Source organism: Leptinotarsa decemlineata, unplaced genomic scaffold, assembly GCF_025532065.1.
Source record: "Leptinotarsa decemlineata unplaced genomic scaffold, Ldec_3_MD MMD2_P_RNA_scaffold_6, whole genome shotgun sequence".
In the NCBI taxonomy this organism is placed as follows: Eukaryota; Metazoa; Arthropoda; class Insecta; order Coleoptera; family Chrysomelidae; genus Leptinotarsa; species Leptinotarsa decemlineata.
The window spans coordinates 2,217,134-2,237,157 of NW_027412533.1; the positions used below are offsets into that span (position 1 = coordinate 2,217,134).

Genomic DNA, 20,024 nt, shown 5'->3' on the forward strand with positions numbered 1-20,024 from the left:
AGTTCAACATATTCAAATCATCTTTTAGAAAAAAATCATATATTTAACGAAGAGTTCGAAATTTTACACATAGAAAATATAGGTTTGAAACTGAATTATTTGGAAGCAATGGAAATTATTGAACTTAATAATTCAAACATTTTAATGAATGACCAACTGGATTTGAATAGATCACCATTATTGAACTCGTTTTCTTAGGAAAACCGAGAACGAATTATTATTGATATAGAACTGAGGTAATATGCTTCAGGTGATCACAATTGAAAAAATACTTCGGGTAGAGGTTTAGGTATTTTGTTGGAAGTAGTCTCAATTATGGTTACCTGTAGTATATGAATATTAGTGTAAGAAGCAACTTGTTGTATTCAAATCACTACTGTGTTAGCGAAACATGTCGTGATTATATTTTTTAAATAAAGTTTGTGGAAATCAAATCGTGAAGTATAGTTTATGAAATCGATGTTGAACACAATCTTCAATCAGTTTCGAATTAATTTTCATTTTTTAGTTTGTGTTGATATTAAAGCGTGTTTTTTTAGTTTTTGAACAATTATTTATGGATGTTGTTATTGGTTCGGTTTTTGCCCAGTGGTGATGATATTCATTTTTGCTAATGATTGAGATCTTCATTCTACACAAAATATTGACATTGTAATGATTCGAATAGAGAACTTCCCTTTGAATCATGCTGTTAGTTAGCAGATTCAAATTTTATGTACATTTGTCGAGTGTATTTTCATGATAATTTACCCAGATGCTTACTTTTTTAGACAATATACACATCCACTACTATCAAATCATGAATATTTTTTATTGAATAAACTTGATTTGTTATAGCCTAACGTTAGACTTACATTCTCAATATACAATTATTTCAATTTCTGACATATAACCTAGATCTATAAAATAAAATTTCACTTCTCAAGTTACTTTCAGTAATACCGTTACTCGAAATTTATCGTATTCAGAAATAAAATGATATCAACATTGTCTTTGAAATCTGATTCTGTTAAAAACATGGTTTTTACAATTGGAAATACCATTCACCTATATGTCACAACCTCAATACATACAAATCGTTTGAGTAAATTGCTTTTATAAAATTCCAAAGGAAAGGGATCACGAATGAATCAGACTGATTCAGCAGGTTAGTTTATCTGCAATATTGACTATAGAACACAAATCAGATAATTTTTTATTGAAAATAATGATTCGAGTTCTTGAGTCCAAGAGAAGAGCCCTCGTCACAAAGAATGTTCTTCTGTGGTTGAACAATAACCATTCAAAATTGTTAGTATGTTTTTGAACATACTGAAAACAATTATAATAACTCACTAAATGACTCTGACGAAGTAACTTTTCAGGAAAACTTTTTTGTTTGCCTTTTATCATATAGATTTCAGATTTATCCATTATTCAGATCGTGAAAGGTTAAAAACTCAAAAATATCAAGAAATATAATTTGTCTCTTACTAATTCAGATCACCAATTTGATTATCAATGAATCTTTGTCTCTACCTTCGCCTCCGTTAATCTTCACTTTTGAGGATAGGCCATACTCTATTCTTTCGTTTCCAACACAACTCACATATATTACGTTTCATGCCCTTATATATTTTTCTTTTGGTTATGTCACGAGCGACATGTTTACATACTCGTATATGTATGTAGCCAACGTTTCATAGAACACTTTTGCTTTCTCCAGACCCCAAATCGGCATTTAATAACGATGACAACTGAAAGTAGTCATCATCGATGGTATTTTGTCATGTCGATGGTAGAATATGGTTTACGTTTACACAATGTGCTGAATTAAAAATCTTTAGGATATATGAACTTTACAAAATGTTTCTCTAAAATAAAAGCAAGTAGATTTACCTGCTGAAACTCTTATTTCTGCCCCAATTTTCATATAATTGTTACTATAACTCTAAATTCTCATTCACATTGAAGAGAGCAACGCAACAATCAAAATCGTCTTCTAACCGAATTGAGTGATATCTCTAGGATTAGTAACCATACGTTTTGAGATGTTTTAAAAACTTTCTGGACAAATTTTCACGAATCTTCATTTCAACATGTGTCACCGTTATTCATTACTTTTATCCTCGTCTTTGATTGAAGTTTTGAGTTTATTTCGTCCATCCACACTATAGAAAAGTGAAAACAACTCACTTCACAAACGTTTTGTGGCAGACGAGTATTTCTCTTAATGTTGTTGTTGTCAATTCTTATTCCTATAATGCCAACTAACTTTCTTTCATCATTATCAATATTACGTTTCTTGACGAAACGTATTTCTTGAAAACTCAAAACACAATTGGAAATTGTATAATGTCAATCTGAAAATTGACTCTACTGATGAAAGAGAAGTGAAATTATAATGATCTCTTCTGGTTGTGAATTTGCTACTATTTTTATATTCTCGTACGTTTTTCAATTACTAAAGGTGCACGTTTCCATACACACGTTTTTGAACACACTGTAAATGGCGATTAAAATTCACTTATACCATTAGCCATGCTTGTTGAAGTTCAGAACCACATTTAATCTAATTGAATGTATGTCGATAGCAGCATTACAGCATTTATAATTCTCGATTAGTGTTGTGAATAACTGTCTGAAGTAATATAAGTGGTTAGCAGTTATAAAGTTCAACGCAATTTAAAAATAATTCCAGTCATCAATCAGTAACATTACATTAGTAAGATTGGATGAGCAATAGATTGCTATTGTCTTGGTTTGTGTCAATATCTGTGAACAATTGGGAATGTGCTTGCAAAATTGTACATATTTTCACTATTGCGTTTAACAAATACTTAATTGTGAAAATTGAATTGCCTAGCTCTCTCAAGTTTTATTTTGGTATATTTCTGCACACGAACTTTTCCTAGAACAAATTTAATGGTATCTAGTTCAGCCCAATTTTCTGTCAACTATCGCTTTTTGTTGGTCAGTTGAATCACTTTCTCTTTCGAATCATTCAATTAAATCGGTGTTTTAGACGGTTCTAGGTGGAGTTCACTTTTCTTATAATAAACTTGTTTTTTTAACACGATAATGATATGAAAGTTTTATTTCAATCGATCATTCATTTGGAAAACACAAGCCTTTACATCTGAAGATAAGTTCTTAGGGAAAAGTAGAAATTGAAATATTGTTATTAGTAAATTGATGGAATTACTACGTGGTAGGAGATCATAAGGAAGAAAATATAATTGAAACGTTCTATGTTTTTTACCAGTTTTATTTGTAACTAACGTTACAAATAACGTCATTTTCAAACTTATACATTAAACTAGTTTAAAGCCCTGTTTTACTAGCGACGCATTTTTCGCGTCGCGTGCGACGTGTTCCGCTCAGCTCAATACGTCGCCTACTCCTCCATAGGGATCCAATAGGACTGTTTTCCTGAAGAGCGCAATACGTTCCACGTCGACGTGATGCGCTCAACGTGTTGGACCGACTGCTTCGAGAGGAGTCTAACCGGTTTAACGCTGCGCAATATAGTCAGGTTTTGTCTGAGATGCCAGTGTTATTAGTGACTTCCTGATGATGACGGAGCCATGCTTCCAATCAGTGGAAAAACCCCAACGCTCACAAAACTCCTTGGCTTTTTCTTCCTATTCTATGTAGTTAGGAGGGGGCAAACAATAGGCACACACTTTTTTGAAGCACCGCCAACACCTTAGGTACTATGATGCTTTTAGCAGGATATGCGGTATCCAAAAACGAGTAACCTCTACAACGTCTGGCCATCAGTGGTGCCATCAGTACCACATCGTCAGCGGACATGGAGATCCTTCTAGATCTACCTCCTCTCCACATTTTTCTGGAGAGAGATGGACTGCATATAGACTTGTGCACATTGCCAATTGCACAAATCAATTTAATGCAGAGTGCAACAGATTGTTGGTTGACACTGGAAGTCACAGCATTCTGGAAATTACCTCTGACTACAAACTGCCTTATAAAGTACTGTTCCCGAGTAGAGATTACTGGATCCTCCGTTAGAAGGAAACATTAAGAGCAGATAGTTGTTGTTGGTTCACAGATGGATCAAAAACACCTTCCGGTTCTGGTGCAGGTGCAATGAAAAAAAAAATGATTTCATGAACATTTTTATTAATTTCTCAGAAAGATTCCATGATTGATCATCCATGTGGGACACTGCTTTTTAATGGAAATATTGTGGAGCCGAAACTGCAAAAAGCTTGAGTGAACTACGATACAAATGTTTTATGGCATCAGCTTCAAAGAATGAGAGCATCCATTGTTTTCTGAGGTATTGGTAATCTGACCCTGACCGGGTATAGGCTTAGGACTGAAAGGCGACCACTATACATGGTCGTTACGGACAAAGAGGTCACCCTCAATTTCCTAAAACGAATCGTCCCATTTGCCCTTTCCACGAGAGTGAGATGGGAACTTCGAAATAATAGTCGAGTGTTGGTGCAGTGCCACAGATACCCACTCTAGGGGCATGCCACTAACAATTGCTTCAGAGCCCTGAGGTGCTTGAAATGCTCCAAGGGGCATGAAACCTACCTCTGCGAAAAGCCAAACACAGAGCCGGCCAAATGTGCTAATTGCGGCGGAAATCATCCCGTCAACCCCAGGGACTGTCCAGTCTACTGAGAGAAGGCGGAGGAGGTCGAAGTCAAACACCAACAGCGAAATGGGTACCGGCTCCAGTCCCTAAAGACAATTCTTAGGATCGAAGAAAACCACAGCTAGCCCCGGGCTCATCCCCGCTGCCTCCTCCCCAGCTATGTAGGGAGAGCGACCGAGGGGAACCACGATGGGGGCTCAACAAAGGCAACGAATACTCTCTGTAACTTGATGGCGGGTGCCTTTAGCCCGCTAGAAAAGTGGAATGCGTTCACGACGTTCGCGAGCGGTATCAGCGATTACAACTTTTGAATGCCAATAAAGGCGTGCATGCTAAATATGAATGGAATTGGCAACAAATACTCCAGTGTTGTCAATTTCGTTCATTCTCATGATGTCGACATAATGTTTTAGTCCGAAACGAGGATTCGATAGGAATATAAACTGAAGCTACAAGGTTTTATCACTTTCCGAAGGGGCCACCCTGGGGCTGTGAGAGGCGGTGGAGTGGCTATTCTGATAGGAAAAGGTATCGCACACACGCAGATAACTCAGCAACGGAGCAGAATCGAGCATTTAGGCATCAAACTTGCTGATGGTACTTGTGTATTTGGGATATATAACAAGCCGGATGGGCAGTTCACTTCGCATGATTTGGACAATTTGCTCAACGTTGGGAAGAAGGTACTGGTTGTGTGGGATCTCAACGCCAGGAGGCGTGAATGGAACTGTCTCAATCAGCAAAACGCCAACGGGAGGATCCTATTGAAGACAGGGTCTGTGGTCTGTTTGTCCTAGACATACAACGTTATAGAGATGTATCTACGAGGAAGATCGTAGTGATAGGCGATGGAGACATCTTTCCACCTGATGTTGTTGAACTCGTTAGACAAAAACATCGGATGCGCAAGGTCTTCCACCAACAGAAGGTGGAAGGACAAACTCGAGAGTCTTAACGTGTACGACCACTCTTTGTGGAGCTATCGAATTTTTCACGTGAGTCACAGCTTCAGATCCACCTCGATAGGTTGGTCGTGCAGCATTTCAAGAAGGATACAATTCTGAATAACCCATAGAAGACAGAACTCGTTCATTTCACAAAGGAATTTACGAATGCGAAGATATTTGGGAAGTTGCAATGACTCGCGGGGTGAGTGCGTTGACGATCAGAGAAACGCGCGATATCTGGGACTTATCCTGGATAAGCGCCTGCATTTTCAGGAACATTTGAGCTTGACGATCTAACGAGCGGGTTCGACGGTAAAACGCACGTATTAGCTCATTGCACGGAACTCAAAGCTTATCGTTGACTAAAAGGTGCTAATTTACAAGCAAGTGGAAGACCAGCTTGTTCCTCATTCTACAGTCTCAAGAAGACTCCTTTGCGGAGACTAGAGACGATGCAGAATAAGGTGTTCCGCTCCGTATTTGCACAAATAGTGACAGATACATTTCATTGAATGACGTCTCACTGATCATATCAGAAGGCTCTCTCATAAATTCTTCGAGTTTTTTTAAACGAAAAGCCCGCTGACGAGAGACGCCATCGCCATTAGAAACTATCATGTGGTGACGTTTTCATTTGCGGATATCCTGTGGCTCAACATTGGAGTCTCCTCCTGCTTTTCCTCCTACTCCTCCTATACCTATCCTATCCCCTCTCTACCCACTCCCGTATGTGGGAGAGATGTACATATGTTTTATATATAGATAAATATATACGCATATGTATGGAAAAATAGGTAAAAGAGGAAAGTTGATGTTGATGATGGTAATCTGATCCTAAAGTATAAAACCAGCAAATGTGTATCAGATAAGGATTGAAGGGAAGTATTGTACCATTTGCAAACAGAATTGCATTTCATCGACTTGCGAACAGATGCACAGGTATTCACAATTATTATTAACTTCAATCGCTGTCGAGCTACATACGCCTGGTTTTGTCATCCAGGAAATAATTGTCATTTGGTATATTTCTAAGAACACTACAATTCAGTTCATCACTGTCTAAAGAGAACGTAGCAAAATGATATGTTGGAACTAAGTTCAATATATTGCAAAATTATGCTCTAATATGTCCTGTAGAATGGAGTTGACAGGTCTCTCGGAAGCAATCAGAATGACGCAACCTGCAGCTGTCTCCTGAATTTTTTTTATTAGAAATATATATTTTTTGAATAGGTAACCAATTGAATTATTTCTTATGTAGCCACGAAATATAATACATATTACTTAAACAATATTAATAATTACATCCGTGCTTCAAAATTTTTTTGAATGACAATAAAATGAGTTAGAATTTTTCAAAAAATCAACAAAACTGGTGATGTTTGAGGATTGCCTGTTTTATGCACTCATTAACGACACCACTAATGGCATGCTCGAAATACCTACTTCGAGTAAAGCATTGTAATTTCAAATAGGATACAACTACCACCATCGATATCAAGGTGTTCATGTCAATTTGAGAATGAAAGTTTGGAGAGCATCATACTTGCACCCTCCAATTTTTCGAAATATCACAACTTTTTTCAGTAACATAACAAAATTGTCTAAATGGTGTGAAACCATCAAATGAAAAAACTCATTATAGTATACCGGAGCAGCCCAGGAATATTATTCAGTGAAAAAAAATAGTAGTTCTCAGAATTCTTTGTTGAAGTTAAAAAAATGTTGACAATCAAAAAACTCGTTCTGCCATTTATAAGTCATTAGATTTGTCTCCACTCGGTATAGTGTCAAAACATTCGAAAATTGAAAATTAAAAACGTGTGAATTCATGATGTACAATTGATGATATGAAATTTGTAATTGTGCGCGGAAGAATTATTGTTATGTCATAAAAGAAGCAGATTTAGCGATATCTATTACAGTGTTATTTTACAATCCTACAAGCGAATAGATCGAATCTTTCACAACAAGGACGCAGTGTAATTAGATTGCCGAATATTGCGAATAAATCCACTGCAGATGAAGGAGAAATCGTACACGAAGAGCGGCGTATTCAGATTTGCCAGGCTTACTGTTTTTGTAGTACTTACTAACTTGGTTAATGAAAGACCCATGTATCTGTGAATGTATGTATCTATTGAATGTTTTTCTGGTACAAATTTACTATATGAAAATGGCTCGCCTTGTTAGTATGGCTCGCCTTGTTACTATGGCTCGGCTTCGTGCCTCACAAAAACAATATAAAGAAGTTAGTATAACTCAGCAAACAACTTAACACAAATTCTAATAAGTCTAGGGCGAAGTAAGATAGTAATGAATATATGATAATATTTTACTGTTGTTTTCGAAATGTAAATTACAGAGTTCCTTTTTAGAAATTAAATTACTTTCATCTCAAAAATAAGTGACAGGATATTTTTTCGTCACGAGTTCAAATAACAACTTTTGAAGTTGATAAAATATTGGGAAAGCATACATCCACATACTTAATGAAATAGAGCTCTTGAAAACATTCTTCAGTAATAAAGAACCAGAACCGTTTAGTCACAATATATAATGGAATTGTATGTCTTTAAATTCCCATTTGAAACATTCTCGCTAAGAGAATGTTCGGTGTGACGAAATAATCACATAATTTTCTCCAGAAATTAACAGGGCGTTTGATACGTTAACTTGAGCAAAGCAACAGCGTGAGACAGAATCATCAAGTTCTGATGGAAGTAGTTGAAACGCGTTATGTCGATTACTGGAATGAACATACTGTGAAAAGGCTGAATGGTGTTCATATAATGAAGAAATAATAGTGAGAATGGAACTGCATTGTCATCTGAGCTACTATTCATTGAACCAAGTTATGTTTTTATCAGTTGACTAGTTTATCAGTTTACTAGAATAGTTAACTAGTCAGTTAACTTGATGCAAGGAAACAATTTTTTCATGGGGCAAGAAAACAGTTGTTTTTTTTCAAGAAAAATTGATCTTTTGTTTATATGCTCATAATATCGTCAGAAGGCTCGTTTGTGTTGAACTTCAGGTGAGTGGTTCAACATTGCAACAAAATTGGTACCTATGTGATGGAGTTGGCCGGTACTTGATCAAAATCCATAACGTATTCATGTAACACTTTATCGTAAGATTTTCACTGAGAAGTTTACAAAACCACTTGTTTTACTTTACATTGACTTCCTCAGGCGTGTTTATATTGATACTTGCAATATGAACTAGCATGTTCTCAGTATTGGGTTTCTGTAACGGGTAAAGATGCAGATGGCTGAATTTCTTACTGGATCTTCATTTTACCATGGAGAATAAAAATGTCCTCGATATTTCCAGAATTATCGATAGTGCGATTGAAGCAGCTATCAATATTTTTGTTCGTGAATAATTATTTATCAAAACAGTTTTCAGCACACTTCATTCGCAGAAAACACTTTTTTTTCATCCGCACTCTTTTCGTAATATTCATGTTCTACAAATAAAAACTGAAATACCTCTGAATTGAAGAGACCTAAATAAAATGATTATCATCGTATGTCTTGAAATTTCAGTCATAATTATGAAAAATCAGCATTTAATGCATAATATCTTCATAATGCTAGTTTGATAAGTCAACTATCTCAGAACACGTTATGTTTTTTTTTGGAAAATTTTCCGTTTTCATTAAATATGGCTCTCACGTCTCAATATAGTACTATTACTCAACAATTTATTTTCTGAATATTCCAAGAATTATACCAGAAATCTAACTCCTGATATGGCTGATCACAGACTACAGTCGAAGAAAATTTTCATTTTCAGGTCTGAAATAAGGCAAGAAGTGGAACTGTTTATCACTGGGAGAAAATTATCCTTTGTGGTATAAATTAGGAATCGTGTCTTGAGATTCGCCCATTCAACTATCCAAATTCGGTATCTGAAGATACAATGAAAAAGTTTGAAAATATATTTATTGGTCAGCTTATCTTTTTTTCGGCCGAGTTGCTTTAAACTGTATTTTCACGAAATGTTCAAGAAGTTTTGGAATGGTATAAACACATAAAGTTACTGAAGAATTTTATTTCGTAGATTGGTATTTGGAATTGATTCATTTCATTTGATTGATTATTTATTTTCAAAAATGAATGAATTTTTTAAACTTAATTCAGAACATACATGTTTCTCGATGTTTCTACACAGTAAGCACCATTAAATGTCTTCTGAAAAATAACTACTTCATTGGATAAAACCACGATAAACATTGAATTATATCCGACAGATATTTATGCAAGTTATCTCACAGATGGTAGCCTTACAGATATTTGTCGTTCATTCAGCAGCAGAACCAGAAACTTCAGTATCAAAATTATACAAAATAGATGTTTCTCTCCAAGTGAAAATATACTGAATGAAGTGATGCAATTCACATCTCAAAATCAAACCATATATTTGGAGTATGACAAAAACTGAATGTTGAACAAATTCAGAGAAAAACCCTTCCATTTCGAAATAACTTCATACAGTGATTTGGCAAATGAATTATAAATGAGGAATTCGAAATAATCAAAGATTCGAACTCATCATTAAAATTCAAATTTCATGTTGACTTTCACGGATTCCATTATATCGTCATAAAAATTCATGGGAAATATATTTTCGTTGTTCTTTTACCATTAATTACAAAATGTCTCCTAAGTTATACATTTCATTAGAAATAATTGGTTACTAACAAGAGCGTCTTGTGTTTCGATGAAAACCATTCACTTTCTTTTATGAACTGTAATCCAATTCTTGCAGAGTTTGATATCATATTATCTATTGCAAACAATAGAAATGCAACACAGATCTATTATTATCAATGTATTTTTGTTTTATCAGTAGAGGTATTGAAGACTGTAAACTTTCACGGCTGGAGATAACTACGTCAAAGCTATTATCCGGTTTTTAGCCGTGGTCTGCAGGTATTGATGCCTGACGTTTCGTCTACCACTGCGGTTGACATTATCAAAGTCGGTGAGGTAACGGTCTAAGTTGTTCTCCAACACTGAAACTACAACGTTGGAATTTGTTTCCCGTTTTATATCATCATTGATGATCATGACTTCGTTTCTTGATACAATGGAATGACCCAATATGTGGACAATTGAGGATAGGTAGCCAGATTTCACTGATGTTCATTGCCTCTCTCTTTCTATTGAGATTATCCCTGTGTTTCTGGATTTCTATTGCTGCTCTATATATTTTTGGATAGTAATTTTGAGTTTAATCGAGTATTGGTGTATATTCGAATGAGATAATGTGGGTGCCTTCTTTGAGAGCATATTCAGTGACATCTAGTTTGTCGGGTTTTTCTGAGGCGTGTGTTCAGATATACGGGTACACCTATACTTCTTTTCTTTTTTTTTATTTACTTTATTTAAAGTCGCATCAACCTCCAGGGTTATTATACTTATTTTCGTAGTTTCAAAGTAGACCTACAGCTACAAAAGTATTGCTAAACGCTCTCTAGGGTCATCAGCAGACCTCAGACTCTCACTGATAAGTTTTCGTTGAAGCGAAATACTTCAACATATTTATTACTATGTTCTGAGATGACTGTCACTTGTCAGTTGAAGTTGTTGTTTTCATAATATTAAATTCGTTTTGGAATCATTGAAACTGCATAATTTTTCGTCAACAATGAATACAAATATGAATTTTGTGATTTTTTTTACAAAAATAAAATAAGTCCACTTGCTCCACTTGGATTTGATGTGAGTGTATTTTTCAATTATTTGTGTGTTTAGCTTTTGTTTTTGAATTTCTAGAGAAAAAGTAATTCGATATAAAAAAGCATTATATGTGAACAACCAAATGAGATTTCAGTGAAATCAATCTGTCCGATAACAAAATATATTGAGTAAAAGTTGAAACAGATGAATGAACAAAAATATAAGCGATAGTTTCAAAAACTTATTCGATTTCAGGTAACATTGAAATGAAGAGACAATGCACACATACTATTGAGCCAATTTGGTGGTAAATATATCATATGCATATCATATGCATTCATAATATGAATATGTAAATAAAATTATCGGAATATCAAGAGAGAGATTGCATGGAAAACATTATATTGATGAGTTTTATTTGATTCACATAGTTACTATCTCAATCATAGTATCAAATTGAACCTGTGAATTTCTGTGGAATCATATAAATGCTTTGCATAAGCAAAAATTCAAAATTTAGTCACAATCATACTTCAATATTCGATTTCATTGGTTCAATTTGATTCGAACAGTGGCAGTTTTTGAAATTGTGAAAGTCACGTATGATGGCTGTTAGTTTTATCGTTTTTAGTTTTATCACTATTCGAAAGAAGCGTTCAATCGCTGTAAAAGTCTGTTTTAGTAGCCTAACCTCCAATTTCTTCATCATTTTATTGGTTCGAAGAAGTTATTCATGTTGATATTTCAACTGACTGTGTCGCTGCAGTCACTCCAGATGTTAATTCTGTTTTTTAAAAAAATATGTTTTTCCGTTAACCAGCTGTCGCACCCCTACGAACGATGACCCTCAGAAGTCGAAACTTGTGCTAGCTAAGGATTAACGAGGTCTTACCTTTCAACGTGTGATTCCTAACATGGAGTTGGGAAGGAATTATAAGACAGAAACTCAGTTTTTGTAAGAGTCCCAACAAAAAGTTCAGGTAAAAAGTGTGTTTTAACCATTTTCAACGAAGCAGAATTGTACAGTATGAAACTGGTGAGGAACCACATATTCTTACTGTCACGTGGTTGCTCACAATTTTTTTTATTCATGAGAAAGTGTGTTTTTCTGTTGAGTCAGTTTTTAAAAAACACGTTAAAAAATTTGATGCAAAATATTTGAATTTGAGCGATCCAGTGGAGTATACAGGTCACTCTTTGCATCGAATATTGGCAACCTTTCTGATAGAGACATTAGCCAGTACGACAAAGTAGATGCATCTCGGTAGATAGAAGAGTACGACAGTTGATGAAAGATATTCAGAGTACAGTATATCTCCAAAAATGAGGTTTCGAAGATACTAGCGGAAATATTCACTGAATCTGGCATTATCTTATGAAAATCTCATACCCAAACAATGAAATGTAAATCAATAATGTAACCTACATACAATCTATCCGCCATCGGAGCCTTTCGAAAATGCTTCGTTTCAAATAATAGATATTTCAATTTTACGTTTTGTGTTCTCATTAACAAAGATTATTCATCAATGAGTTGAATAGGTTGATGAATTAGGTTTTATTCGTGATGAACCTTCTCTTCCTCGCTACTTGTGAGACCCTTTATGAAGTAACTAAAGAATTTAATTTGGGGTCTACAGAGGAGATAGTCGTCGACGCCAAGTGTTATTCCTGTAACATCGCGAAGTAGTTCTTCAACTTTTAAATAAACCTTGGAGGCTGAGTTGTTTATACACAAATTGGTGAGAACTCCGAAGAAATAGAAGCTCTCAACAAAAGGCTTTTCAGAAACAAACTGGAAAAAGCCCATCCTAAACAACTACTCTCAAACATGTGTGCATTGAGTTACATAAAAATCAATTGTTTTCATTCAGTTTACACTCTGTGTACATGTGTTTGAAAGTAATTGTGTCGGTTGGGTTTTTTTCTCCCAATTCGTATCTGAAACACACAATTATCATTATATTATTTTCTGCATTTCAGACATATCGATTCATGATATAATTTCAGCTCGAATGAGTTGTGCAAAAATCCAGAAGAAAATGAATTCGATTTGTCCCCTTCCAAATAATTTTCCACTTCCCACTCAACATGGGCCGCGATTACAATTTAAAATGTCGCACTCACCTTCTGTAAGCCGGGAACAGAATATTTAGACACAGCTGGTTGAGTGTAGGCAGCAGCTTGGGATTGGGGAGCTTGAGAGTTCTCTTGATAATATTGCTGGGCTTGCGACACGTACTCCTGTTGCGTTGGGGATGATTGGGGTGATTTCGTGAACGAAGGGCCGTTGGAGAACGATCCGTACGAGTCGGCTAGACCACGTTTCTCCTTCGCTTTTCCATCTTCAGCTTGCGCCAGAGCGACCAGCGTAAGAATGGTAAACTGAAATTGCAACGATTATTATTTTTAGTAAAGATTTTCAAAAATTATCCAAATAATTCCGGGACTAGTTTCGGTTCAAATTCTGTTTTATTTTTCACTAATGTATTTGAAACGCTATATCATTCGAAAAATTTCAATCAGTTTCTATAGTACTTCATCAATATTTAGAAAAACAGGTTATAATCTCGTAGTACAGGAGCACTAAAATTGAAAATCAGTATCCCCCAATAAAAATAACTCAATGGTAACACAAAAATTTCAAAATATCTCATCTATATAACTCAGTAAAAATTATGTAGTTGATATAGATACAGACATGATCATTAAGTAGAGTTTTACATAATTTGTCGATACGACTTGTCATTTTTGTTCAATCAATTGTTGATATTAACTAATGAAAACTATCAATTAACAATGAAATCACATAATTTCATCTATTTTGAATGAGAAAAAATTTCAATTTGCTCATTTCATTCACTATGATTTTTTCCGAATCCGCAACAAATTGACAGTAGACGAAAATTTCAATATGAAAACTAGTTTTAGATCTGGAAAATCTTGAGATTACTTCAAGTCCTAACCATTTCATTCTTCAAAAAATCATTGGTTTTATAAAAGAAATCCATAAATTTCTTGAACCCTGTTTCATCTCTTAAGATTTTCCTAGTGAGATTTTGTGTTATAGTTATACTTTTGCGTGGTTTCATATGAATAGTTTGCACTCGAACATGTGAAACAGGGAATAAAATGAGAGGTGGAACTGAAACCTATGGCGTAGGAACAAGCACTTTCTCCAAGCACTAGAACTGCATTACTCTTCTCGACCCTTGTTTTACCAACCAAATTGGCGTCTTCAGGAGATGGAAAGGAAGAATTGCAGTTCTGGTATCGGGGAGGCATTAAATTATACGTGGAAAAAACTTTGTTTAAATAAACAAGTGATTTTGGAAGATGAACTGGGAAAAGTTCCTTGTATTTTGAAAATCTATTTTTCTAGTTCCATTCATTAAGAACTGGCCTTCAATAATTCTGCCCTCAGCCATGAAAGATACAATTTTCACTTTTTTATTAGTCAATTTCTCATATACTAATGATTTGATGAACTTATAGTATAGAACGTATAGAAACTTTTTTAATTTGATGTCAACTTGGCAAAATTACAAACTGAGATTTCATGAAAACGATTCAATCTTTTTGTAATTCATATTTTGTATCTTGTTAAGATAAATGAATTATGTATGAAATATGTATACATAAATATATTCAATATGACATAATGAATGAGGAAGTCAGATGAATGTATGAGTAGTTTCTATAGCAAAATGTGTCCAGTTTGAAAAATAGTTTCTTCACGAATTCATTATTTCTAGACGAATACCAAAAATACACCAAAAAATTTGCTAGAGTAATTTTTGCAATTTCCACATACTTTTTCAAGTACTCCTTTCGAATCATCAAAATAATATTTAATTCTATTTTTCAAATTCTGAAAAATTGGAAGCAACGTTTTTGAAAAAATCGTTTTGAAAGTTAACACCATTTTTTATCATAAATTAAAAACAATGCAAATGTGGGTAATCTGAAAAGTTACAAATTTTTTTAAATCGTATGTTGCACACAATATAACGTAATCTGAAATGAATGTTGCTCACTTGATCCAAATTCATCAAGTACTTATAATAAATATTCATAAATAAATATATTTTGTTGAAATTTACTATGCTAGTATTCGCATTCGTACTAGTATGCTAGTATTTGCATTCATATTGAAATTTATCATTGAGAAAATGCTGTTCCAGAATCGAAAACAATTTTTTTGCAAATGGGTTTTAATTCGAATGGATATATCTTTTTAACAACTTGACATACTTTGAATGAATAAATCTCGAAATATTTTAAAGAATTTCTCCATGAAGGTTTTTTGTGTGTTCTTAGAAAAAAACTGAAATCAAGTTTTCACCACAATCAAACTGTAACAAATTACAATATTTTGATTTCAATAAATTCAATTTTCCTTTACTGCAAGACTTGAAAGTAATTACTGAACGTCAGGTACATTCATCATCACACAAATCACTTCACAAAACCAAAACTAGTCACAAAACTGGCAATTTAGAAAAATCCGCACACGATACATGTTAAGTTATTACTCACACAGAAGGATTTCATGATGTTTGTTGAAATGCCGGTACACAATATCAGAGAGAGTATTCATCTATAGGGGATCCTCTCGTATATATACGAGGAATCTAGTGATCTCCTTTCTCCATACACGCCTTTCAAGATCCCTCCTCCATTCAACTCATTGTCTCCGATATATCGGATATAGTACAGGAAGTAACAGAATCACAGGAAAAGTCAATCAAGATGATCATTTGTTTCAACCTGAGTACATAATAATTTTCAACCAATATCGTTTCATTTTATCAAGAATGTAAAAACTCGAGACAATGGACTCTCAGATAAAAGCATTAATTATGAAATTTAATTGTTCATTGCTCATTTCCGGTGAGGGATACCAAATTTTACTTTCCAAGTATTCAATTAATTGAAATGAAGAAAACCTGATGATTTCAGTGAGTTGCTCACCTGAGGTATTATGAATAATTCTGAAAGGCAAATTTTTCCATTGAAAATCTTAGACCTTAGATAAATTATTTAGAACAAAAATTTCATTCGTAAATAATATAATCTGGACCTTTTTGTTCAATGTCAAATTTTCAACAAATCCGCAATTTCACTTTCAAGAGAAGCGGATGGTTCAATAACCAGGACAGCTATAGAAAAAGCAAATTCAGTTACAAAAAAATTTGCATCCCATTCCACATTCCCTTCTCCATATAAGTCATCACCTACGTTCTCCACTGTACAATTCAGAATGTCAGATATTACTTTTTGACAGCATATTATCAGAAGATTAGGTACTGAAATCAATCAATATCAATAATATTCTTGGCCATTCTGCTCAAAAAAGTCATTGTCCTTGCTCTTAGACTGATAGCAAATTGAAAATAACAAAGAGATTTTTGTGTCAGATAAACAAAAGTTTTCAAATTGTCGTATGTCATGTTCGATGTTTTACATTGATCAAACTGAAAGAAGACTTAAGACTCGCATAAAAGAACCTAGAAACTATTTCCAGAATGGATAAATGAACTCAACACAAGCTAATCACTATTTTTTAGAGAGACATGAGGTCAATCATGAGTTCAAAACCCTTAATTTCCAGAAGAAAAGTTTGAAACTTTACCTCTTTGGAAATTACGGAAATTGATAAATTCGAAAATTCCCAACATCTCATGAGAGATTCAATTGGAGGGAGTCATACGTATAGTACTCTCCGAAAAGCTTATGAAATCACTATGTAATAGTCATTCGAAAGGATACCCAGTGAATCAAGAATTATATGCCTGTTTTTTTAAGGACTCAATGAATTGAAGATCATTGATTCCCGACTTTTTCAACTCATGGCATAGGCATAGCTTCATTGGTCCTTGGAGGATACAGTGGTATATAATATATGACACTTCACATTTTCCTCAACTGCCTCGTATATTCCGAAAGCTGATAGAAACAACTCACAACAAGATAATCTCCGAGTATTTTCTCTGCTTGAGGAATCTATTGTATACCGAAACACATGTCGAGGTTTTTGTAGAACCTATTTTATTGAAATCTTCACACTAAACTCTAGATGAATTTTTATTCATCATCGTACAGTTCCATTCAAACTTCGGATTGTTTTACAAAGAGGTTTTCTTTTGTTTTTTGGAAAACCACTATAGTTCAACGTATACTTTCTATCGATACATCAAAGAATATTTGGATATATCAAGTGATCATGATTATTTTCGCAAGCAGAAATCACCAAGTGATCTTCTCACACGTATCATCCTCCTTTATAGCAATCCAGTTGGATAGCATTGAGCAGCCGCAGCAGGATGTGTATTTATTAATTGAAATTTCATGTTATAGTTGGTCATATCACCACCAAAACTCATGTTCCTCAGAGATCCATAATGTCCCTTTAAAATAATTATTAATTAACACGCTTTTATTAGCTTCACATATATGAATGTGTTTGTATGTTTATTCGTAACTCTCCTTGCTTGATCTATTCGCTGGCAGATGGCGCTGTACGTAACCTCCTTGATATATTGACATTATTTCTTGATCTATTCGCGGGCAGATGGCGCTGTACGTAGCCTCCTGGAAAAATCAACATTATTGGTTGATCTATTCACGGGCAGATGGCACTGTACGTAATCTCTTTGATATAATTCGAACTCACTTCACCACGCACGTCTGCTGCTTATTTGTAACCCTCCTGCCTGCTGCCTTGGGCTTGGTCGGAAAATATCAATGACTATTTTTCTAAACAATATATCGGCTGATTGATCCCAAAGTTTATATGAAATAAATATAGTTTAAAAATACTAAAAAACACGCTTTCATTGCATACAAAACTGAAAAATGAAAAATAAATATAGTTTAAAAAACTAAAAATCATGCTTTTAAAGAACATCAAACTAAAAAGTCAAAAAAAAAATTTAAATGAGCTTAAAACAATAACTAACGAAAAATACTAGTATTATTTTGAAAAAAGCGTGGGCGCTTTGTGCCATATTTTTTGTACATCAAGCGCCCGTCGCTTTTTTCAAAATAATACTAGTATTTTCCGTTCGTTATTGTTTTAAGCGTATTAGCTTTGAAAGCGTGTTTTTTAGTTTTTCAAACTATATTTATTTGTATTGCAGCAAAAAATGATTGGAAAATACCATAAAAACCATATTTCGTTCTGCTACCAACAGCACACGTATGTCTTTGTTCATTTGAATGTCCGGAAATTAGCTATCAATACACAATTTCGACGTGGAGGAATTGTGATTTTGATGGAGACCTGGAAAAAATTCAGTTTACCAAGTATACATTGTATTTATTAAATATTGGTCAATTGATGGTTTTTGTGTGATGTCTGAAGTTAGATCAAAATAGTTCTGAGCAATTATGTTCCTAATGATCATGAAAATGATCCATAAATTATCCATATATGATCGTCATCTCGATGACGTTCGTTATTGGGTGTCACATATAATTCCTCAATTTTTAATATGTCTCGTACAAGTTATTTTCTTCTTGCTGTTGAAAATACGTATACAACATCTGTATTTTTCTGATGGATTGAAAACAATAGAATCAAAATTTTTCCTTTATGTAATATAATAAACTGGAGTTAACAAATCTTCGGAGATGTAAGTTAGCAGTGGTCCAAAACGACGTTACTTCAAGTCCATTGAATATACATATCTTATAAAAAGCAATAATTTATTCGGAGGCAGTATAATATTCAGAATAATTACTGATTCAGTTTTCATCTACAAAATTTCAAACTTTTTTTTCATTCTCCTTCTTAATTCCTGATAACTTTTCTTGTACTTAAACAGAACGAATCGCAATAAAACGTTATTTCATATATCGAGTGGTCCAACGAAAAGTATGCACCTTGCCTTTCTTCTTTTTTTGTAACTTAACGCAAAAATGCTCGGACAGGTCAATTTTGCTTTTGAGGGGGACACATTTTAGATGTATTTTTCTACCTGTGCCTTCAACCCCCTAGCGAGAGTGAGTAACAACCCTAAAAGTTTAAATGGAAAGTGGGGTCGAGTGACATATCATATGAAAAGGCACAAAACTGTCTTTCCAATGATACCTAATTTGTTGTATTTTACTCAAACATGTAGGTATTATGAAGAAAAACAACTACAACCCAGTACTTTGAAATGTGTAATTGATTTAGTAAAATCCTACTTCAGCAAGTGCTGAAAATTTGACCCAGTTGCTTCCATACAATGATACAGATTTTGATCAAATCTATTCCTAACATTCTGTAGCATATCAGGTGTTATACTTCCGCACTCTGCTGTAATTCGTTGGCGAAGATCTTCTGTGGAATCGGGCTGCGTAGCAAAATATTATTTTTCAAGTGTCCGCCGTCCAGAAAACCGGTCATCTAAAAACTCTCTTACCGGAGCAACATACTGAGGAGGTGCTCCATCTTGCTGGAAATGAAGCCGATCATCATTATGATTTTGATCATTATGTTATGAGAGGATCAATTGTATCTTCAAGCATGTTCAGGTAGACCTCACCAGTTGAATTCCCAGGAATAAAAAGTGGCCATACGATATGACTACCTAATATGCCACACCAGACATTGATTTTTTGAGGGTACTGGGTATGGACCTCTCGGAATAAAAAAAAATTTTTGTCTCATACTACATTCCTACAAATCAAAATAGAAAGATATATTTTTATGAATTTCTGTTATTCATTAACTCAATCTGTTTGAAATCACATTATTATAATATACCTAATGAATTATTTTGACAT

General features: G+C 34.2%; 1 protein-coding gene across 1 annotated transcript in view; it reads right to left on the bottom strand.

The window, feature by feature from the left end:
• Window positions 1–15,942, bottom strand: part of LOC111514029 (uncharacterized) — a 42,359-nt gene extending 26,417 nt beyond the window's left edge. The window contains exons 1-2 of the mRNA XM_074169763.1: window positions 15,789–15,942; window positions 13,377–13,634 (exon numbers count right to left, since the gene is read on the bottom strand). Coding sequence (XP_074025864.1) covers window positions 13,377–13,634; window positions 15,789–15,803 — 273 coding nt within the window. The 5' untranslated portion in view covers window positions 15,804–15,942. The remainder of the gene's footprint in view (window positions 1–13,376; window positions 13,635–15,788) is intronic.
• Between the last annotated feature and the right edge of the window lie 4,082 nt (window positions 15,943–20,024).